Raw genomic sequence first — 25,352 nt, 5'->3', positions numbered from 1 at the left:
TCCATGTCACCATCTCATTTTAATGTTTTTAATTCATATTCTAATAAGAAAAAGTCCATGTCACCGAATCTAGACGGCTCGTTTGCCAAATGTTTGACTTTGGACTAAGTTGGCCCATTTTCAAGAGTGGAGAACTAGTTTGGAGCATTTTTTTATTAGAGGGACCAAAAGGGAATAAAGAGAAAAATAGAGGGACCAATTCGGATATTAAACCAAAAAACTAAGATGCAAGTTGGCCAATTTTCAAGAGTAGAGAACTAGTTTGAAGCATTTTTGAATAGATGGACAAAAAAAGGGGAGGGGGAGAGAGAGAGAGAGAGAGAGAGAGAGGGAACAATTAGGGTATTATACCAAACAACAACTATTATAATTAAAATAAAAATAAAATAAAATATTAATATTAAGATTACAATATTTATGTGACTTGGTTGCTTCACTTCTCTTGTTGTCGTCGTCATCGTCTAAGATTTCAAGGGTGAGAGAAAAATTGGGTAAAGGGGAAGGCGACAACAAAGGAGCAGCGATGAGGAAATGGTTGGAGAGCAGATACGGAACCAGGACTTATTGATAGGGAGGGTTGAAGGGAAAATTTAGAAAAAATTCATTCATCGTAATAGTTGAACAGGTAAAGTTTAGTCAATTAATTAGATCAAGTTAGTAAGGAAATTTGTTTGATAGTATATATATATCCACAGTGAGATTATTGTGATCTAATATGTGTTTTCCATTATTTGTAGGTCACTAAGGTCAGCATGTTGGCAAGATACAAAACAATGAGGACTAGTGGTTTGGCGTATCCAAGCACCGGGATCTCTTGATTTATGCCATTTTACTAACATAGTTAGACATAACCTCTGTTAACCCATGAGAAACATTTGGTCTTTCTTTCCTTTTCCTTTTCATAGTTACAAGTATGCTTAGTATGAATTTATGGTGTTTCCTCCGTTCTAGCAAGTCATTAAAATATTGACCATTGTGTATAACTTAAAACCCAAAATTTTTCATACGTGTGTATAATTAACATTGCATGCATTAAAGGATTTATTCTAATTCATTAACAAAATAACCATTGTAACTATAGTATTTATCCTCATTTAAAATAAAACAGATAAAGTCTAATAAATTATTCTCTTATTAAAAAATCAGAGTTAATTATTAAATTTTACCTCCAAGGTTATTAAACATCAGATAAAAATTAGATAAATTTTAATAAACTATTCTCTTATCCAAATAAAGCCTTCGTCTCCACAGCTTCATCTCTCTATCCCATCAAGCGCCGGTGAAACTCCGCCATGGATCTGAATCATCTGATCCTTCGTTGTCGTCGCAGCTGTAGCAGTAGAAGCTTAGTAGCCATCCTTCTCCTCTTTTGATTGGTGCCTGGAGCCTGGAGGGGCTGGAAGGGATGAAGGGGCCGCTGGTTCCGCCGGCCAGATAAAGAGATCACCAGAGAGAAGAGGGGGGATGAAGCCCTGCTATCCCCCTTAGTTCCATCCCTGTTGGAGAGCGTGGTGGCCAAGCCCTCATCCCAACCTTCCTCCTCCTCCACCAGAGTCACTGGCGATGATGGCTTTTTCAATGCCCTCATCCTTTGGATCTCCGTGTCTTTCTCACTCACGCTGGACGTGCTCTCTGTTCCTTCCGCGTCCGCCCTCAACTCACCATCCATCTGTACTCCAACCCTCTCTCTCTCTCTCTCGCTCGCTCGCTCGCTCAATCCATCTCTTTTTTTTTTAGTCTCATCCATGATCTTGATGATCCGTAGGGTCGATGGGAACTAGATCCCTGGGGCGATGTCCACCGTTATCTATCTCATCGGCACCACTGTCATCTTATCTGAAGAAGGCGATCTCAAAGTCTCCGCTGACATGGGCATCACCTACCTATCTCTAGCCAAGGATGCTCGGGTGGTAGGGAACAAGGGAGGGTGTCAGTGGCTCTGGGCAAGCTCCGGATTGCATCAGGCCGCCCATTGATCAAATCCACCACACTTTGAAGATCAACCCCAAAACCTTAATTTTGTGGTAAATTTCTCCCTTTCATTTTCTAATTTTCCACAGCTGGAATTTTTATGTCTTTCTGTTTGATAATTTTAAAATTATTTTTTAATATATATATATAGAAATTTATTAATTAATTTATTTTTTGTTTACACGACAGAGGCTATCAAAGGCTAGAAAGCTAACAATAAACCAGGTAAAAAAAAAATCTCAGTTACTGTCAAATATCTTTCCATTTTCTGATTTTTATATTATATAATTTATATAATGCATTATAGTAAATAAATTCTTCTGTCAACTTCCTTTGTAGTGCACTTGCTCGACAAAATGCCTGAGAGAAAAGAAGCACTTAATTTAATTGGTTCTGTGATTTTCTAAAACTGATTGTGATTTCTTATGAGGTTTTTTGCTTTTTCTTTTTCTTGAAATGATTATTTCTTGCGTTGATCCAGAATTTTTTGAGTGTTTATATGTATATTTGAACTTTTGAAGTATGAAGCACTAGATTTAATTGGTCCTGTGATTTTCTGAAACTAATTGTGATTTCTTATGAGGTTTTTTTCTTTTTCTTGAAATGATTCTTTCTTGCGTTAATCCAGAATTTTTTTAATGTTTATATGTATATATGAACTTCTGAAGTATGAATTTTTTCAGTTTTTTTATTTTCCACTAGACCTCCTAGACGAAATGCCCGAGAGATAAATTTAGTGAAACTATATGATTTCATTTTTTTTTGTTATTTTTGTTGAAAGAATTCTTTGATGCATTGATTTCAGGTTGCCTATATATATCCTCCCTCATTCATGATGGAGGATATTGCCATGTTTTGGTTGTGACTTGTATTTAGTGACACATTATTTATGGTATTTCCTTTACATGAACACACAGCTTGTATTTATATGGTTTGAGATACTATTCATTTTTATGATCTGCCAAAATTCTAATAATTACAACATTCTATGAACTTTTTTGTTGATTTCAACTATGAAGAAGGTTGCAGAGATTTGCAATGAACTTCAACTCATTTGACTTAAGAAACTATGCTTTTTAATGTTTCTTCCACAGTAACTTGTTTCCAATATTAGTGTGGCTGATTTGGGATGAAATCAAAGCTCTTAAAATTGATAAAGAAATCTACAAAAAAACTAGAGGAAGGTTTCGGGGAGACAGTACTATACGCCCCTCATTTTGATTACCAAATAGCAACCTTATCGTTATCATGGGTCAGTTAACAATCATTTTTTTATTTTAAATCACTGCAACAATGCCATTAAGAAACCACCTTAGTTCCCTAGTAATCTCAACTATGATTGACTATCGTTTTCTTCTTTTTTACGAACTAGTAATTGTTTTATACTTACCATCTTGACAATTTGAAACTTATTTTTTTTTGTTAAGCTTACATTCTTAGCCTGAATGTTCGTAAATGAAAGATGGAAGCAAAATTCTAAGCATGGTCTCTCATTCTATAAGCTTAAGGGGGTGTTTATTTCACTGTAAGTGAGGCGAAGTCAGGAAGTGAGGGAAGTGCCACTTCCCTGATGTTGGGAAAAGTGATAGCACTTCCAAGACTTCTGTGTTCATTTGTCAGAAAGTGAGAATAGAACTGAAGGATTTAGGTATTGGATGAAGTTCTGTGAGTTCAAAAAAAATTTTAGAAGTGAAAAGAAGTTAGTTTTTTTTTTATAGATTGACTCAATTCCCCCCACTTCAGTAAAAAATACTGAAGTGGACTTAGTTTAAAATCCACTTCAGTCAGAAGTGGAGGAAGTGCTACTTCCTCCACTTCAGCACAAATGAACACCATAAGTGGGAAAAATCAGACCATTTCCCCTCACTTTCCCCCCACTTTCTCTGAAATGAACACCCCTAAAGTTTTAGTTGAATTGAGTCTGGATAATATAGGTTTAATTCACATCTAACATTGTGAAATTATTTGCATTTGCAGCTCATAGTTGCGGGGCCAGCTATGGGCATGAGGGCATATCAGAGACACAAGCAAAAGACAAATGCGCACCTCATGGCTCTCAACCTTGCAAGAGGAGTTACATTGATTCCAAAAGAGAAGCAAACAATGTTCGAACTCCTCACACCGTCCTCATCCCCTCGGAATAAGTGGTGGAGACAATGATCTCATTGTCATCTTTCTCAGAAACATGTGTTTTATGTGTGTGTTTGAGTTCACTCTTTAGATTGATTTTGTGAGGATGCAACTGTGCAAAATGTTTTGTTGGCTTTTGTTTGCTAATTTGAGAGCTTCTCTTGTGAGTATATGCACAAAATTTCAACCACCAGCTACTTGAACACTATTCTTTTGGATGCTTCTAGATTTGCATTTATGACAAAAATGCCATGAGGATATTTTTATATTATGTGAATAACATATATATATAAATATATATATATATATATATATATATATCGATATAGATATTATAGTCTTTGACCCATCGTAGAGCATATACTTCACTCAAATTGAAACTTTATAGATAAAGTACTCATATATCCAAGAGAATGTTCCATGTAATCATTAAAGCCTTTGCCAAAGTCAAAGTCCTTCTAAAACTCTTTCAAAGTTTTTCTTTTGGACATTTAGTGCCTTATATAAATTATGATTTTTTTAATAAAGCTACATTTTTACCCTTGTTAGCTATCCTATTCGTTACTAGGGGTGGACATGGGCCTGCAACCCATGGGCTGATCCGAACCCAGCCCAAAAAATACAGGGCCTGGGTTTAGAAAGTTGGCCCAAAAAACTGGGTTGGGCTTAAATGTTTTGGCCCGATTGAATTTCGGGCTGGGTTTGGGTCAAATGAATTTTGACCTGACCCGATCCGGCCCGACCCGAATAAATAAATAATATATATATATCATATATTATTTATAATATATATAATTATATATATAATATTTGTTGATAATATTACTACTTATTTATATAGAATTTATTTGAACCATTTATAATACTTGTATTGTATTTTTTTAAATGTTTGAAAAAATTTTAGGGGTTGTAGTAGTAGTTTTATTTAGTTATTTCAATTATTTCATAAAAAAATTATTTATTTTTTGGGTCGGGTTGGGCTGGGCCTGGGCCTAATGACAATCAAATGGGTCGGGTTTGGATCAAAACAATTTGGCCCGAACATGGCCCGGCCCAGCCCAGCCCGAATATATGGGTTATATTTTTGAGTCTAGCCCAGCCCAGACCCGACCCAGCCCGGCCCATGTCCACCCCTATTCGTTACTCTAGTCCTCATCATCTCCTCCATTATCTCACCGGTGTTCTCTTTCTCTGGTGATCTTTCGGCCACACTTTTGAACTTGTCTGAGCTTGGAAAGCTCAATTTTCACAACAACTTACTCACTCTCCGGTGAGCTCCATAGAGGCGTTTGAATTATGCAAAAAGCTTAGTGAGTTGAATCATGGAAAACTTAGTATCCTTCACATGAATCATAACCTAATGATGTAGGATATAAAGTACTAAAAATCCATAACAAATGCAAGCACAAGTGCATCTAATCAACCATTCCAAACCAAACTATGAAAATAGACCAAAATTTGGGAACATGATGATTATGAACCTGATCGGAGTCTGGTGAAGAACCATTGATTTTAATTTCTCAGTTTTGAACCTCTTCTCAACCAAAGCCTTTTTGTCTCCTTGAAAGCCACCACCTTCTTGTCATATTCCAAAATGACAACATCCTTTATTTAGGAAGAGTAGTGCATCCTGATAGTTCCGGTAGGTTAGTGTGTTTAGGAGAGTCACTCAAAAAACTCACAAGAATATGAAACACACACACACACACAATCAAGCAAGAGAAAGAAGACATACAAGTTGGTTACCTAATTCGGCACAACCTTGCCTATATCTGGATGGCCAAGCCCGGAGAAATAATCCACTAAAAGAGATGATAGAATAAAGAGTACAACACTCCCTTATTCACTCAAGAGAAAGAATACCCTCTTAAGAATGCCCGATGCCCACTCTCCTCAACCCTCATTGAAGGGTCTCTCACTTGTGGCTCATCCTAAGATCCTTCCTCTTTTAGAATTCTCCTCAGCTTCCTAACTTAGACACCTTCCAAAGTTAGATGTTGTAACACCCAGTTACAACACTACCCACCTTATTGAACATGAGTGAGTTCTAGCCAGTTGCACCCGAACTTGCGATACCTTCAGCCCTCCCGGTTCCTTCAGTCTGGTTCGTAGTAGTTGACTCATCCCAAGCTCCTCTTGCCTACAACCGTTTCCTTGCTCACATCACTTCAGTAGGCCTCCTCTCCTGAGGAACGTGCCTACCAAGGCACACACAACCATCTCACCAAAGATGGCCACAGAAGATCTCCCGATCTTCTTTCCAAACTTGGTCCAAGTTTGGTCTTCCCATGTGATCTTCATTTGAGTCATGAATATATTATTACAAAACTTGATCTCCTCTTATCCAAGTTTAGCCTTCAATATCTTCAAGCATGATCTCCAATCATACATGCTTAGATCTTCAAATCTTCAATCAAATCTCAAGTAATCTTCAATCAACCCTCCATATATGATTACTCTCCTTGAATAGCTCCGCCCATAATTAGATTTTAGATCTTCCTTCAAATTGTGTTGCTAAATATGGTCTTGATAATCACCTTGGCTTCTCCTTGTCTAACTTAGTTTGTATCTCCAAATAGCTTTACACTAAACTAAGCTCCATGCAATCTTCATGATGATCTTTATTCTTGCCAACAATAGAATATGCCTCTCACTCAATTTAAGGTAGATCTTTCCTAAAAGGAGTTTTACCAAGGATATGATTTATCATCATGGATCTTACCAAGGATAGATAAATATTCCTAAAATAAAACTTACCCTTCTTGAAGAGATCCTTTTATCTTGATGCGCTTTCCGAAATTAGTTAACCATCACATGAACTATTGAGAGGAATTTCTTCTAAACATGCTCTTCTAGTCCTCATATCTTCATATGTCATGACACCAAGCTTTAGCCATATCATCATTTGAGTCACTCCTTATTTTTGCCATGTCATCATTGCCACATCATTTCTCTTTTGCCATGTCACCTCTTGGCTTGTCACATAATGCCAATCCATGCCGTCTGACCTAACACATCATAGTATTGTACTAATAATTACATCCAACAAATTATCAATTCCCCAAAATCCAACCCCAAAACATAAAATAATAATAATAATAAAAAACAGAAACCAAAAAGAAAAAAAATCAAACACTAGGGTTTCATTCCACCGATAAGAAAAAAATGATGGAGAATAATGATATATATATGGAGAAGAGAAATTTCTTACCAATACCATCGTGGTCATAGCCATCGCCTGGTGATCTTTGTTTTTTTAATATTTTAACAAATGCGGCGGTTGTTTTAAAACCGGTTCAGTAAGTGATTGCAATGAAACACATTCAAAGATTTTGGGACACAAGGGACACTTATATATATGGAAGGTATGTTTATTAAAAAAAGGGGGCAAAATGGACAATATACAACTTTAAGTGAAGATTCTATTCTCCTAGAAAATGGTTCACTTCACTCTTTAAATTAAGCCTCTTAACAAAGGAGAATAAGAAATACTTGGTAGCATCATAGACTACAACCATATGATGTCATATATATATATATATATATATATATATACATGTATATATATCATTCATCTTCAATCTTATGGATAAGCGGGAAAAGTTTGTCATTGTTAACCCTTCGGAAGGCCCAAAGAATTACATCATCACCGGGTGCAAGGTTTTTGGCATCCATAACACCGTTCCCGTCATGTCCTTTGAGAACAACACCTTTGGATGCCCTCCGTCTCATAATAGTTTGGAACTTTTCCAAACCCAAAACATTATCGATCATATATAGGTCCATTGGAAGGCCAAAATTACGCATGAGGTTAAGGTGTTGAAATTAATAATCTATATTTTCTAAATATCATAAAGATAAACACATATTATAGCGTAATCTTAGAGATGAATAATATTAACATATATGAAATCACATACCTGGTTCTAGTGAAGCATCCATATCTTAATATTAATCTTACTGAAATTTGAGGGTTAACTACTCTCTTCCTATCTCACCAAATCCAAAGTCTCTTCATCTATGGGGAGCTCAAGAGATGTGCAAATTGATAGATGAGAGCAGGGACCTCTCAATAGCTATATATTGATAGTCCAACCCAGAATGTCCTATCTATATTAGAACCCAAAATATAATCATAGTAGGATTCAACCATTGTTTGAAATAGGATATATATTATATTTAAATAATATCCATAAATATTATATCATACTAATAATCCTACTATGATTCAAAATAAGTGATTAATGTTTATCCACAAATTATCCAACATAAGGTCGTCATTGAGATTTATACCAAGGGGTAAATGAGCTCTGTCCATCTCCTCCTTATTGAGTTGAGGGAGGATGAAGTTTCTTACATTCTCATCAGGAAACAGGAAATGGTTCTGTCGACTCTTATAATCAGACATGGTTAACTTCTTGCGACCAAAAATCCTTGGATTCCTACTGCCACCGCCGCCGATAGCATCAACGGCGTTTTGGGCGACCATAGAAGACACAACCTTCATTAAATTCTAATCTAAAGGATTCTGGCCTGGCTATTTGTAATGAAACTCTTTAATACCACATCGGCTATGAGCTCCATGATTTATAGATACATAAAATAGCTCTTCGCAATCTTCAAACCCATTACACGAACGTTGTGTCATCCTTATCACTAATGATGTGGTGTCTATGTTATTCTAATATTTCTTTCTTTCTCTTAAATTTGATGATTCCATTAAAAGCTCTCATGCAAGTACTTCATGAAAAGTTGGGCCATAGGAAGTGGGGAAAAGTGAGTATCCAGGTCTGATTGCAAAAAGTTGACTATATGATATTCTCTCTCTCTCTCTCTCTCTCTCTATTTTTTTTTTGAAAAGGTGGATAAACCACTTCAATTAGAAGAAAGGTCAAACTACAAACAACCAGCACCACGCCAAAAACAACATAGAGAAACCCAACAAAACAACACACGGAAAGGAACTACTAGACGTGGTCATGAAGAAAAGACTCCAACAAATAGAAGAGCAGGAACAAAAGTACATAACAGAAAGTAAAGCGAGGAATATGCCTCCTCAAGCCCCAACAAAATCACAACACCCTAACCTACTTGCTGCATCTGGCCATCCTCGGATGTCGAGGTCCCACTAGCATCTTCCACCCGGGGATCAAGGAACTCCAGACTGTGACGAATGGAAGCAATAGGATCCTCTAGTTTCTTCTTTGGGCCTTCCGCAGATGCTAAGAACCATGACAGTAATAAATGATCAACTTTCAAAATAAGAGCATGCGCAAGCAAGAAAATAGCATTGAAAATGCAATCAATTCTAGTAATCCAACTAAGCCACACAATCTCTTTCACAATTTGGTCCACCATCATCCTACGTGCAGGATACACAAGCGATATCCAAGAATCCCAGATAAGGCACACAGACATAGGCGGATTAGACAGGTGGAGAAAATTCACAAAGTACTCCTACACCTATTTCACGAGAGGGCATTGGAGGAAGAGACAATCAATAGACTTAATTCCCGCATGACACAACACATAAGTGGCATTCGAAAGTTGATTGCATCTTCGTTTCTCAAGATTCTCTAGTGTGAGGATTTTATTTTTCCACACGAGCCAATTAAAGATATTAATTTTCTTTGGGCAGGTGTTACTAGAAAAGAACTTCACCGCAGCACAACATAACCCGCCATCGTTAAGAAAATTATGAAGTGATTTAACTGAGAAAGCACCATTTCCAGATAGCATCCACAATTTCTTATCCCTCTCAAAACTAATGTCAGCACGCAAATGATCACTGAAAGGTAAAATCTCCAAACAAGTCGAGAAAGGGGGTTCCTCTAGAATGTGACAGAGATCACGCACCGCTCCATTAGGAAGGTTGATAGCTATGAATACTTCTAGCCAAATAGACATCGGAGCCCGACCATTGAGCCAGCTATCTTTCTAGAATAGTGTCTCCGTGCCCGAATTAATGCTATGAGATATGCAACTCCTAAGAGCTGGAAGACAGCTTAAGACCCCTTTCCAAAAGAACGAAATTCACCCGGTTTTCCTATGAAACATGTTTTAATTAGAACAATCGTAAATGAATTTGACCATATCCGCACAACACCAGGTAGGATCCGTCATAAATTTTCACCACCATTTCCCCAGCAGTGCCTGGTTAAAATTGACCAAGTCTAAAATCCCTAAGCCATCATGTTCCCGGGAATGACACAAATTTTTCCAACGAACTAATCTACATCTTGGATGATCGATGTATGGTCCAGACCACAAAATATCCCTTCTGATGTGGTCAAGATTCTTAATGACCCAGCAGGGTAATCTGAAAATAAACATCTAGTAAATTAGCAAGGCAAAAAGAACCAAGTTCACCAACGTGAGCCGACTGCCTAAGGAAAGATGTTGAACCTTCCAAGATGATAATTTCCTCCTCACTATTTGAATAAGCCCCTCTCATTCTTACTTTCTAGGCCTTCTACCAAACATAGGGACACCTAGGTAGGTGACAGGGAGATGGGCCATTGTACAATGTAAGGTATCTGCAACACTTCTCTTTGGGAGCTCCCCCCCAGAGTACTTGAATAAAGACAGGTCTTAATGAAATTTGTCTCTAGATCCGTCATGCCTTCAAACACAAGTAGAATTAGCTTCACAATCCTGAGATCCTTAAGACCACCTGTGGTCATGACAAGGAGATTGTTCATATATAAAAATGTAACATATGTCCTAATAGAACCCAAATCCTAATTTAAGTAAAGTTTAAATCATGGTTAGGATTAAAATTTAAATGTCATAATCTTAATTGATTTTGGATTTTCTCTTTAAATAAATTATTTGGTTGTCTTAGATTAGAATACAAATCCCGAGGCAAATAGGAAAAAAATGCAAATTACAAAATTGCCTTTGAGAATTTATCTCGAGGCATAAATACAAATTACAAGATTGCCCTTGAGAACACATATCTCGAAGCAATCTCAAATCTTAGGATAGCCCAAATACACATCCCGAGGCAATCCTAAATTTTATGTGGCCTAAGGACAAATCTTGAGGTAACCTGAGAAAGTGCAAATACCGAGGCACCCAAACACATATCTCGAGGCAAATCGGATTTTATTACTCTAGTTAAAATTTGAAAATTTAATTAAAATTTTAAATTTGATTTTTGAAAATTTAATTTAAATTTTAAATCTAATTTTATCCTCTTTCTCTTGACTTGTTCCGCAAAGAGGTTATGGGTTAGGATTCTACGGGAAGGGGGTTTGGATTGAGGATAAGGATAAAAAAAATTTTAAAAAGGAGGGAGAATAAGAAAGGAAGAAAAAAAAATCAATGGAGGGAAAAAAAAAAAAGAGAGAGAACTGCCGTCGTCATGCGGCCTTGGCCGCCCACTGCTCATCACCGTTCACCTCTTGACATCGTCGTGGTTGAGTGGCTGAGATAATGCCGCTAATCACGCCTGATGTCGTTGCATGCCATCGCTATTGCTGCTGTTTATCGCTATTGTTGCTTGAGTGGCTGAGATAATGCCGCCAAGCAGCTTGACGTTGTCGCTGCTAATGCTCTCTGTTGCTGTCGTGTTGATGCCATAATCGCTGCCAACTGAAAAGAAAAGGAGAAGACAGAGAGAAGAAGCCAAAGCCCTCGATAAAAAAAAGAAAAAAAAGAGGAGATTTGAAAAATAAAAATAAAAAATAAAAAAAAAGACACATCCACGCACATGCATGCATTTCTTCTCCCTCGTGCTCTCTCTCTCCTTTCTTTTATTATCTTCTCCGCCAAAACCCCGGATCTGATCGACGACGGAGACGACGATGATGGTGGCGTGGACGCTGTTTGCCGCAGCGGCGGCGGTGATCTACTGGTTCATGTGGTCAAGATGGGCTTCACCATAAGGGATAAGGCTCAGGACGAGTATAAGCAGTACTAGTCCTTTTCTCCGGAGACCAAAGGAGCCCGCCGGTGACTCCACAAACGTCCCTGTTTTCGTTGACACCTTCTACAACCTCGTCACCGATATCTACGAGTGGGGCTGGGGCCAGAGCTTCCACTTCTCTCCTTCCATCCCCAACCTCTCTCACCGCGACGCCACGCGCATCCATGAAGAACGTGCCGACGATCTTAGCCCTCGACATCGGATACAGCGTTGGTGGTCCGATGTGTGCAATCACGGCTCACTCCCGGGCGAACATCATGGGAATCACCATCAACGAGTATCAAGCCGCCCGCGCACGCGTTCACAACCAGAAAGCCAGTCTCGACTCAATCTGTGACGTGGTGTGTGGCAACTTCCTCTCGATGCCCTTCGCCAACGCATCCTTCGATACAGCTTACTCCACCAACGCCCGCTTTTGAGTCAAAGACCTCTGACGAGGATAAAAAAAAACGATGAATCTACTGAAGGAAAAGGAAGAGCTAAAGAAGGCAAAAGTACTTGAGAAGCAAATAGAAGAACAAGAACTTTTAGGTGGCACTGGGGATTCTGATTCTCGTAATGATATTGATGATGTGGTTCACGCTATAACTATGGAGAATAATGAAGCTTTGGAAGATAAAGCAAAAGACCTTCCTAATGAATATAATTATGACTATGATGATCATGTTGATGAGTCGATTGGACTAAAAAAAAAAAGCATGGAAAATCAAAAAATTATGCTAGCGTGGATACTCACAGCACTCCACTAATTACAAAAGCCGATAATGATGGTGTGTAGGAGATGTTTGTTTCTATGTGACTATGTCTTACTTTTGTTGAATATTGATAAAAAGACTTTCTGTTTCAAAACTGTGGAACCATAAATAATCAAGGAACATGGGACCCACCATTGCCCATGCATGCATGTGAGGACCATTATTGATATAAAATGATATATATATATATATATAGAATGAAATAAATTTAAAAAATGAGAAATAAAAGGAAAATGAGAAATGTGCTGTCGTGTGCATACGTACATGAATACTCCATTCAAAAGAAGCACATGGGATAAGCATATATATATATATATATATATGAGAGAGAAATGACATATTAAAATAATCAAATGCATGCTATATGCTCACATACAAATCAAATGGCAACGTTCTTGTATCTTGTGGCAATGATTGCAGTGTCAAGTTCTAGAATGTGCCAATCACTTTTAAGTCAAGTGATACAGTTGAAGATGACGAGCCACTAGCAAATTATGTTTGGAAATATGCTTTCCAGGTTGTTGATCACGAGTGGGAGAGTAATATTTTTTTGCAACCGATGCTCGCAAAAGGTCGTTGGAAAAAGTTCTTCCCGAGCTTAATGGAAAACTTCATCGATGGCCTTCCGTGTTCCAACGCCAAATGTTCCTGCTGTGGACTTAACTTGCCGACTTGAGAAAAAAATGCATCATTTGATGATGTTAAGGCAGCTATCAAGTCGAGCATTTTTCGATGCTAAAAGCCGTCATTGGGTTGAGATCTTCTTTCATGAAGTTTATAGCATGGTACGACAATGAATGGGGCTACAGCAGCCGCGTGCTAGACTTGATCGAGTGCATTGCTCTGGTCAGTACCCTCGACTAAAGTAACTGATGCTCCAAGGCCTTCATTCAAACAGATTAGATATATATATATGTATATATATATAAATTTTTAATTGCTAGAACATGTGCAAATTTTGATTGGGTGGGATCTGTACCCTTCATGATATCAAAAATAAATGTAGGAAACATTTGATTTTATTTCTCATGAGCTTTGTATGAATGGAGGTGGTTTGATAATGTTTGACACCTCCACTTATAAAGAAAAGAAAAAAGAAGGAAAAAAAACCTAACAAGGATGTTGCCGTTATCGTAGCTTGGACCACTCGAAAGAAATTGCCTTGCTCTTATCGAGACAACATAAATTTCGTGACAAAGATTAGAACACATTCTTGAAGCTAAGATACAAGTATTCAATGTCATGTGTCTTATGCTCTTTTTAGCCATGTCTCTGGTGACATTCATGTATGATTAGTTCCGCATGCCAGGAATTAGCCATTTTAAATTCTGTTGATGGATTTGTATTCTTTATTGTGCGGATTTGGAGTTTTAGGTTATGATAAAAAATCATAGGTCATTACAGTACTCTAATCTCCATCATTTTGTTTATGAAATGAATATTTGATAAATTGCATGTAGTTCTTTCAAGAATTGTCAAGAAATTCATGTTCTGCTTTCAAGTTTCTCGGACGAGCAAGGACCAAGCATCAGTTATCAGCAACACTTAGTGTTTAGTTCAAAAAGACTCAACATGATGATCATTTGTCCTTATGATCATCATCCTCTGATTCTAATACCTACAAGAAAAGGAGAAGTGAAAGGACAAGCATGGAAAACACACATGGTGATATTTGAAAACAAATAAAATAAAATAAAAATGAGGAAAAATGAGAAAATGAGAACCATTCTATGGACCTATAATATGCATGCATATATGTACTCACGTGAATGAAAGGGAAGGGCCCACCGTGAGGAGATATACATGGGAATATTAAAAAAATTATTATATGTATGCATGCAAACAAAAAAAATATAATTAAAAAAAGTGAGAAGCAATACATTACAATGATCAAGTATGAGAAGCCTGCTATATTCTCACGTGCATAAAAAAAAGAAAAGAAATCAAAAAGTAGGATAGGAATGCATGCATATGAAAGTGAATGGATGTGGTTAAATGGAGAAAACTCATTCCAATGAAAAAAAAATAAATAATAATAAAATAAATAAAAATAATGAAGCATGGTACGTAGAAAGTTCCATGAATGAAGGCATTGATCCCCCTCTATATGATATAGAAGCATGCAATGAAAACAAAAAAAAATGAGAATGATGAAAAGCATGCTCTAGTCTATAGTCTGCATGCATGATGTGCATTAAAATATAAAATGCACATAAATAAATGAATGATGAGGAGCATACATGCATATTCATGTGCATGTTTGAAAATATTTTTTGCGGTGATTAGATGATAAAAATACATGCACACATACGTGCACGAAATAAAAAAAAAATGAAATGAAAAGCATGCAAAGCAAAAAATAAAATAAAAAAAGAATGAGGAGGAGCATACATACGTGTATGGCAAAAAAAAAAATATAAAAAATAATAATACAAAAATAAAAAAATAAAGAAATGAGAAGCATATGGGCCCACCATTAAAAAAATATATGAATGATGAGAAGCAGGCATATGTGCATGAAATAAAAAAATAAAAAAATAATAAAAAAAATGAAAAATGAGAAGTGTACATACTATATATTCATTAAAATAAATAAAAAAAAAATCTCGAAATGATATGCCCGCAAATGGATAACAGAGGAAACATGTACTGTATGCATGGAGAAAACTTATCCTGGGGCAACAAAAAAATAAATAAAATAATAAATGCTAATCTTGAAACAGCGACAAGGGTGCTTATCTTGAAGTGGTGACTAAATTTGTCTCGAGGCAGCAATAATATATATATATATATATATATATGTATAAATTTTAAGGCGGTTATGAGATATTTCAAGATGGTAATCAGGCATGCAATGCAATGATGACGTGCATGCAGCGACATATCATGATATGCATAATCAAAACCAAAGTAATCAAGTCAAGACTTAAAATATGAAAAAAATCAAGACTTGAAATTCATATAAATCGACAATTGAGCTCAGTGGTCTCAAGACATCAAAAGTCGAAGACCCAAAGAGTTTCACAAGTCAATATTTAAATATATATATAAATCGACAATTGAGCTCAGCGGTCTCAAGACATTAAAAAGTCAAAGACCCAAAGAGTTTCACAAGTCAATATTTCAAAATTTATATAAATCGACAATTGAGCTCGCGGTCTCGAGGCATCGAAAGTCAAAGACCCAAAAGAGTTTCACAAGTCAATATTTGAAATCCATATAAATCGACAATTGAACTCAGTAGTCTCAAGACGTCAGAAGTCAAAGACCCAAAGAGGTTCGCAAGTCAAGAAGGGAACTTCACAAGCATGAAAACCTGAGCTTATGAAGAGTCAAAATCAAGCCTATGGTTCATCAACATGGAGGAGTCATAATTTGAAATTCAAATCAAACTCAAGATGCAAATCAAATCAAAAAATGCAAAAAAAATGTCCAGGACACGATGTTCAGACACAAGTCCATAAGTCAAGATGATTGTCAAGATGATTTTAAATTTCTTGTATTTTCAATGGAATCCATGAATTCATATTTATTGAAATCAATGAAAATTGATTATCACAATTTGTCTCCTTGTTCACACTTATTTTCTTAATCGGAGGTTCCTGCGACAATGTCCAGGGTAATTAACATTAAGGGCTTGCCTTTAGTGGAAGTCATGAACCCATAATCTCTTGAAGTCATAGAAATTAAATTTGATTAGTGATCTATGCTTTTTTAACCGGTCTAAGCACCAATTAAAGGCCGGGTGGAAAGAAAGGAGCCCACAGAGATCATCGGTATATTGAAGGTTACATCTACTAGCAAACCTCCCAAGAGGGACCCCTACCAATACTCTAGATCTCAGAGCATGCAAGAACATCGAGCTCAAGACATCCATTACTAACACAAATAAAAGGGGCGATAAAGGGTCTCCATGTCTCAACCCTCATTGATAGCGAACATAACCGTTTAGGGACCCGTTCATAATAATATTCACCTTAGAAGAGAAAATAATACTTTTGATCCACCCCACCCACCTTTCACCAAAGCCCCTAGCAGCCAAGAGGTCAAACAGGAAGTTCCAATCAACTCGATCAAAAGCCTTGGCAAAATCCACTTTCAAAATGTGTCCAGTGAGCTTACGCTTATGGATACTAAAAAATAGTTCCTTGGCCGTAGCAATATTATCCAAGATACACCTTCCTCTCAAAAAAGCCAACTGCTCAGAATCCACCAAGGAATATATGACTGTGTTTAACCTGGAAGCTAAGATCTTAGAGATGATTTTAGAGCAGAGTTGATTAGGCTAATGGGTTTGTAATCGTTTAAAAACTCCAGGGAATCCACCTTAGGGACAAGAACAATACTAGCCCAATTAATCCTCTCCAAGTTGGCCTTACCAGCAAAGAAGTCCTCACAGAGCTTGAACAGATCAGACTTAAGTGTATCCTAAAATTTCCTAAAGAACTAAAAAGGGAAACCATTTAGTCCCGAAGCTTTGTTTCCACCCAAGTCAAACACCATTCTCTTGATTTCATCCATAGTAAATGACCTTTTCAAGTGTAAAAGCTCAACAAGTACCTTATTGACCAATAACTTACGGAAATCAATCTTAAACCTAGAGGTATGTCTGTGCCCAAACTGTTGTTAGAAATGCAATGAGAACAGATTGCCAATGTCACCAGCATTAGAAATTACAGAATCATCCTACATGATACTAGGGGTTAAGTTACAATTTTTACGACCATTTGCAACAACATGAAAAAACTTTATATTTCTGTCCCCTTCCTTTAGCCATTGTAGCATAGATCTCTACTTCTAGTAAATCTCCTATTGGTAGCAGATTCTCTAAAGCTCCTCAAGTAAAGCCAGTTCCTGTTGAGACTCCACCAGAGTAATCCTTCTAGTCTCCTTAATAGTGTCTAAAGAATCCGCCTCATGTAATAAAGCCAGTTTCTTGAGTTAAATTGAACTGAAATTAAACTTAGCCCAACTACAGAGATAGCCCCTAAGGCCAGCCACCTTTTTAGCAATTATAAAAGCACCACAGCCAACAGGAGCGATTTTTGTCCACCAATGAATCACAAACTCCTGAAATCCCTTTGTAGTGGACAACGCTAATTCATATTGAAGAATCTTGGGGTAGAATAGTGACTACCAACTTCCAATCTAATCGAAACATGGTCAGATCCTAATCTAGGGAGGCTCTTTTGGATCATCAGAGTGAAGTGTTCCATCCAAGCTCCATTAACAATGAAATAATCGAGCTTAACCCAGATTAGATCTGACTGCCCATTCATCCAAGTGAATCTTCTACCCACCAAGGATGGATGCTGAAGGCGTAGATCTTGCATCAAGTCATTAGTGCATCTGAGATCCTCCAAGTTAGGGCCACCCGTTAATTTATCCTCCAGAGCAAAGATCGCATTAAAGTCACAACAGATCACCCACGGAATATCCGCTGCACCTTCACACGCAAGGATTTCCTCTCAGAAAGCTTGCTTCAACAATCTCGCATTTGGTTCATACACTATAGTGCACCTCTAGTGGAGGTTATCTAATTTGGAGCAGAACTCCAACGTTAAGCTAAAAACCCCTCTCCTAGTCCTATCTACCCTACCATATAGAATTCCACTATTCCAACCAATGATAATGCCGCCCGCAAACCCTCTCATGGGAACAAAGGCAAAATCGTCTAACAGTTCCCGTTGATCTCATGCCAAGAAGAAGCAGAGATCGCATCCAACATAGATTCTTGTAAACAAAAAACATTAATAAAATGAATATGCAGAAATTCTTTAACCAGAAACATCTTCGCTGGTCACCCCAGTCCCCTAACGTTCCAAGAAATAATATTCATAATAACAGTTAAATTTCACAATCCTCCAAGGAGGTTGCCAACGCTCGTCTAGAAGAGGAAGCACGATTCTTTTCCAAGATACAAATATGATTCAAGCAATCATTCACAGATTCAGAAAAGAAAATACAACATGCATCACAATAATTGGCAATTTGAGCATTCGACCAATTAGAAATTAAGAGAGCATTGGAAGGCGTACCTTCAAATGTGTCCACATGGGCTACCTACTTTTTGGTAGACTTTGGTAGATCATAAAGATACCATGCCTCCTCATTAAACCTTGAAGATAGCTTCTTCTGCCTTTCACTCTTTCTTGTTCCCACTTGAGGCACAAGTCGTTAATGTGGGCCCCACGGCAAATCTGGCATCAACTCCCAAAGATTTCTTTCAAATTCAGACATTGAGTCATCAGACTTAGAGAATTTATCAATCGAAAAATCTTCAGCAGTATGCCCAGCCAACGTAGTATCAACGCCCTGCCCTTCCTTCAAACTCGAATCCTCGTTCACAACCATAAAAGGAGTTAGCACTGAAGCTGGAATCAACGCCCACATCCCGGATAAAAAATGCCATTTGAAACCCACAAGCGAGGGCATCGACGGTGCCATGGTGTCAACTCCAGGATCCTCCCCTAAAACTCCATCAAAAATAGAAGGAGGGTCCTCAACAGTCAAGGGAGAGACAAGAGATGTCCCAATATGTCCTTGGACTGGCCCTTCCTCATGTAAGCTTTGGTCTTGATTATCTCCCTCGTCAGGTGGCCCAACAAGTGGCCCAAAGCCCAGGTTTCCCTTTAGAAGAAGCTCCACTTGAATAGAATTCAGGTCCTAAATTGGGCCCCCATTCAGGCCCACCTCAGCACCATGGCCCACAGAATTATTCACCTCACATAACAGTAAAGGGTCCCCCAGGTGAGATTCAGCAATAGATCCATTAGAAGCCTGGCCCAAAATGAAATGAAGCCTAGCATGTAATGCAACTAGGTCTTCCGAATCTCCCACAAGAGGGCCAGAGCCTTAAAAAGTAGCCACGTAGACTTGATCAAGACACCCTATGTCAACCTCAGACTCCTTTGGATTAACCGATCCACGCATGCCATCTGCCTCTATTCTCATAACTTTACCCTGTTAAGGTTTCAGAGGTCGAGGACGCCATTGTTCGACAAGTCGAAGCCTCAAGCCTTGTTCCCTTCGTTCATTAGCACACTTTGATTTCCCCCGCTCAAAGAACCAAGCTCCTAATCGACCATCACTCCGATCTCGCTCGAAAGAATGACCGTTAGTCATTCTCCCTAAAACCCTAGGCGGATGAACCTCATGTTTATATATAAATAATATAACACATGTCCTAATAAAATTCAATGTCCTAATGGAAATCAAATTCCAATTTAATTTAAATTCTAATATATCCTAATCATAGATATATTTAGAATTAAAATTTAAATGTCCTAATCTTGATCTTAATTGATTATTTGGTTGTTTTGGACTAGAATGCAAATTCCAAGGGAAATACAAAAATGCAAATCACAAAATTGCCCTTGAGAACATATCTCAAGGCATAAATGCAAAATTACAAAATTCCCCTTGAGAACATATCTCGAGGCCAAAAAATGCAAATTACATGAATGCCCTTGAGAACATTTCTCGAGGCAAAATTGCAAAATTACAAAAATACCCTTGAGAACATATCTCGAGGTAAAATGCAAATTACAAGATTGCCTTGAGAACACATATCTCGAAGCGATCTTAAATTTCATATAGCCTGAGAACATATCTCGAGGCAACCTGAGAAAGTGCAAATCCCGAAGTACCCCAAACACATATCCCGAGGCAAATTAGGTTAAATGAATTTTAAATAATAAATAAATAAGTAAATAAAATAAAATAAAATAGTAAAATAATAAATTAAAATTTTCAATTAATAAAAAATAATAATAATAAATAAATAATAATAATAATAAAATTTTTCAATTCAAGAAAAAATTTCAAAAATCAAAAATTTGAAATAAAAAAATTAAATAAAAATATTTAGATTTGGTCCAATTATGATTTGACGGAGGGGTTGGTTGAGATGATAAGATACCATATTAAAAAAAATTTTAATTTTGAATTTTTGTTTGGATTTTATTCTCATCACTTCATTATGATTTGAAGGGGTTGGTTGAAAAGATAAGATCTATGTTGTTTTTAAAAAAAAAGGGAGGGACCAGCAAAGAGACGGAGGAGAGAAAAAAAAAAGGAGAAAAATTTAGAGGAAAAAGAAGGAAGAAAAAAAAAGCAAGTCTTTTACTCCTCTTCTCTTATATATAAAAAATATATACACGTATATAGATTAAAAAAAATTTGGCCGCTTGCTGTCTGTCGCTCACGGCTGCCGCCGTTCATCGTCGCTGCTACTATTCATGGCCGTGGCATGCTTGAGTGGCTGAAATAATGCCGCCAAGCATGCCGCCGCTCGTCGCCTTGCTGCCGCTCATCGTCGTTGCTGCCGCCAAGCATGCCGTTCACCAAGCACCGTTGCTGCTGCTTCGCTTTCTCTCTTTTGTGTCTCAGTTAGGATTCGTGGCCTCAACTTCCACACTTATGGCGCGCCTGGAACTCCTCTTCTCTCATGGCCGCCGCCATCTCTCAGCTCCGAAACCCCCATTTCTATGGTTTCTTCGCTCTTTTCCTCCGGTTCCTCCACTATGATCAAGTGGGAGAAGCGGCCGCAGAAGCTACCAATGGATCTCGGGGAGGCCATCAAGGAAATGAAGGCTAGTACAACTATGAAAAAGCGTAATTTGCTTGAAACTGTTGAAGCTCATGTGAACCTCGGTGTGGATCCGCGTCGAGGAGATCCGATGGTACCGGGTGCTCTAACTCTTCCTCTGGCTCCGGGAAGGCTGTCAGAGTTGCTGTATTTGCTGAAGGTGCTGCAGCGGAGGAAGCAAAAGCTGCATGTGCTGATATATAGTTGGTGGTGATGAACTCATTGCGGAAATAAGAATTGGAGGTGGCAAGATTAATTTTGATAAGTGCATAGGAACACCTATGTTCATGTCTCCCCTTTCCAAGATAGCTAGGATTCTTGGTCCTCGTGGTTTAATGCCAAATCCTAAACTAGGGTCCATGACCAGTAATGTTTCCATTGCAGTAAAAGAAGCCAAGAGTGGTCGCATTGATTTCAAAATTGATAAAACTGCTATCGTACATGTTGGGCTTGGGAAGGTTAACTTCTCAGATGAGGCCTTACGGGAAAATATTGGAGCTTTTGTGAATGCTCTTTTGCTGGCAAAACCTGTTGACCTGAAGAAAAAATATGCAGGGTATGTGAAGAACTTCACGCTAAGCAGCACGATTGGCCCTGGTTTCCCTGTTACCATACAATCTTTATTTGTCGCCGCCAATAACTATGTCAAACTTCAAGTCAAGTTATTGTTCACGTCGGAGAAACTCAAAACCGTATGATGCAACAATCCTAATATTTCACAACGCCCTTTTTGCCGATAATCGACATTACAAAGAAGTCATTCTATTAAACCCGAAAGGCATGCAGGTAGGGTCTAATTATCAATTACAATGCCTCTAATGTCTCATAAAAATACAAACTTTTGTCACCATTCCATATTGCTGGAAATTTTTTAGGTGCTACTTTACATATAAAAAATGTGAATGTTGAACGTTTGAATGAGAGCCTAATGTGTTCTTATTTATGTACCAATAAACAAATTCAAACTAAACAGAAAGGAGGTCATGTCACAAGGCAGACATCCAATAATTTGGTTAAAAAAATCATTATATGCATGCACATATGCAAAATGCATGAAAAAAAGGATAAGAAAAAAATGCATAAAAAAATATAAAAAAACAGAGAATAAAAAAAAAACATATCTGCCCGCCATTCAAAAAAATGAATGATAAAATAAAAAAATGTTGAGAAGCATGCTTGCATATTTAAAGAAGAATTTAAAATAAAAAAAATAATAATAATAAAAATCGTGGGACACTCAAGGACAATGCAGAACTATTCATTCTACTATAATTATGCGTGACAAAAAAATATAAAAAAAAATATAATACATGAAGTTAGTTATGGCGATGCTACATTCTCACGTGCATGAAATAAAAAAATGATTGAAAGAAAAGAAAAAAAAGCATGCATACGTCTGAGAAGCAAATAAAAAAAGGGAAAAATTACTGTTCACCCATAGTAATTTTCAAAACTTCCCAAAAGCCCCCTCCAACTTTTACACACCCCCGGACAGCCCTCCGTTATATCTTACATTCCCTTTAACCCCCCGCCGGTAAGTTGAAGTAGGTTTATGATATGAAATTCCATTTTTGCTCTTGCAAAAGGAGGGAAAAATGGCGCCCAATCATATCATGTCCAAAATTTATTCATAGTTTTGCAATTTTTTTTCCTCCTACTTGCTTTTTCTCAAACAAAGTTTAGAAGGCTCATATCTTGTTGTTCTTGTCCTTGTTCTTGTTCTTGTTCTTGTTCTTGTTTTTCTTTTTCTTCTTCTCATTTGGTGTTTAAGCGTGCATTCTTTTCTTTTAGTGCGTGTATTGTGGGGTTCAAGAGGGCTTGCAAGGCCGCTGTCGTTTGCGACCGCCTGTGACGACGGACGAAAATCGCAGACGAGAAGGCAGCCCGGGCGTCCTAGACAAAAGAGGATCGAGTTGTAAGTGTCCGAGGTCCGCGAGGTGCCTTGTAGCCATTGCCACGCTTCTGGTCATAATCGCAGATCGTGCAATGAATCTGTTGCCGAGTAGGCATTGTGTATTGTGTATATACTTCTTATTATTGTTTAAATATTGAACTTTATATTTAAATATATCTATTACAGTTTAAATATTTGCTTCTCTGTTTAACTTTTTAATTTATCGTGTAAAATACATTTGAATCCGCTTAAAATATACAACGCGACTGTGCCTTTGGTCCCCCAAGCGTAATTAATACACGCTTGGTTCCCCAAGCGTTTGCACTCCCGGCCTTCATTAAAATCGAAAGCCGAAGCGGCAACAGGCTGTTCGATTTCGCAGTATAAATGGGAAGGAAGAACCATTTCGTTGAACATACAGCCACTCTCCTTCCTCTTCTTCTTGTGTGATGGTCATCCTGTCGAGTCGAAGACTTGGTGTTCACAACATTCGCTCCATTCAAACCACATTTTTAGATCATAGACTTTTTATAGGATGTGTCATGATTGTTTTCCTCTGGTACGTCATACATAAACAACCTGTAGGTGAAAACTTGTTTTTTCTTGGCCAAGTCGAAATGCTCGCCTTCTTGCTCTACGGGTAAGCAATGACGGAAGTGCGTTTCGACTTTGTCAAGAAAAGAAGGTTTTACTTACAAGTTGATTGTGGATGATTACCAGAAGAAGGCTCATCACATATCCTTTAAAAAGGACTTGATCTAGAAGAAAATGTGGTCTGACTGGAGCGAGTGTTCCGGACACCCTATTCGAAGGTGTACTTTGACGATTCCGAGGTCCGTGATGGTTACGTCGTGCGTTAAACGGAGAGTTTGAAGCTTAAACAGAGAATTTTTGTATTGCCTAACGTGAACATTCTATTTTTTTCAGAGATTTTTATATGCCATTGTAATTACGTTGATATTTAATAAGAAAATGAATGTTGTATTGTATTGTCTTATGTGAACATTCTATTTCTATCAGAGATTTGTATTTTAAGTACATTTCATTGTAATTACACTGATATTCAATAATGAATTTTAAACAGAGAAAATGAAATTTAAACAGAGAAAAAGAAAGTTAAAGGGAGAAAGTGATAATTATACACTGAAACTGAATGTTTAACATTAGCCGATAATGAAAATGAAAATGAAACAGAACCCTAGCCGATAATGAACTTTGCGGACTTCAATATCATCCAACAAGAACAGAACCTCAAAACGAAACTGGATATTTACAATAAAACTATCGCCGACTAGCCATTGTAAACAATTGATTTTTACGAAGAAACAAAGTTATTTGTGTACCAACTTTTCATTTTTAAACAGAGAAAACATTATTGTTACAGTTAACACATATATGTAGGTAGAGACGTTGTTAGTTTAAACGGTTGATAGTTATTTTCGCAAGTGACTAGTTCGTCTTAAACTGTAACATGGATATTTAAACAATGACATGGATAATTAAACAATGAAACTTATAATTAAACAATGAAACTGGATTGTTAAACAAAGAGTCAAGTATATAAATATAGATACATGTAAATTTACATTGACAAAATTTGTCATATTCTTCGGAAAAAATGAATTGAATTTAAACTGGTTTACATTTGAAACTAAAGAACGTATACAATGACTATGAACCCGCTTGCGAACACTCCCCTTTGGCAGTGATGCCGACTGCCCTCCCCTCCTTAAGTATGCGGGAAACATACTTTTATCACAGATAAGGGACGTCCGTCTGCGGTAGTCATAGCTTCTCATCGGCGAGTAACTGCTCGATAAACCACATGACATAGACGCTGCAGTCGACACTTCCTTTTTTTTGTCGTGGGGTTTCAGTGTCGTGACCAAGCGGGAACTTTGCGGTCACCGACTCTCCCAACTCCATATCGATACAAAGGTCGAATAGGTTCCGCTGTCGAGGTATACAAGTTGATATTAGAATGCCGATTATTTACCGAACACTATTACTCAAACACAAATTATTAAAGCACTTACCATTTCTAGCGCGTTTTTATCGTATTCCTCGCTTTGGCATGAAGAA

At 37.5% G+C, this 25,352-nt stretch overlaps 1 protein-coding gene across 1 annotated transcript; it reads left to right on the top strand.

Annotated features, from left to right (window-relative positions):
* The first annotated feature begins 21,058 nt into the window (after positions 1–21,058).
* LOC120281032 (50S ribosomal protein L1-like) lies at positions 21,059–22,074 on the top strand. Its single transcript, XM_039287978.1, is given in 3 exon segments — positions 21,059–21,492; positions 21,495–21,574; positions 21,577–22,074. Coding segments are annotated over 3 exon segments (795 nt in total). The 5' UTR covers positions 21,059–21,275.
* Positions 22,075–25,352: the final 3,278 nt, after the last annotated feature.

Source organism: Dioscorea cayenensis, chromosome 17 (genome assembly GCF_009730915.1).
Source record: "Dioscorea cayenensis subsp. rotundata cultivar TDr96_F1 chromosome 17, TDr96_F1_v2_PseudoChromosome.rev07_lg8_w22 25.fasta, whole genome shotgun sequence".
NCBI lineage: Eukaryota > Viridiplantae > Streptophyta > Magnoliopsida > Dioscoreales > Dioscoreaceae > Dioscorea > Dioscorea cayenensis.
The sequence above is the reverse complement of the archived record's forward strand: the minus strand, read 5'-3'. Positions and strand labels throughout refer to the sequence as shown.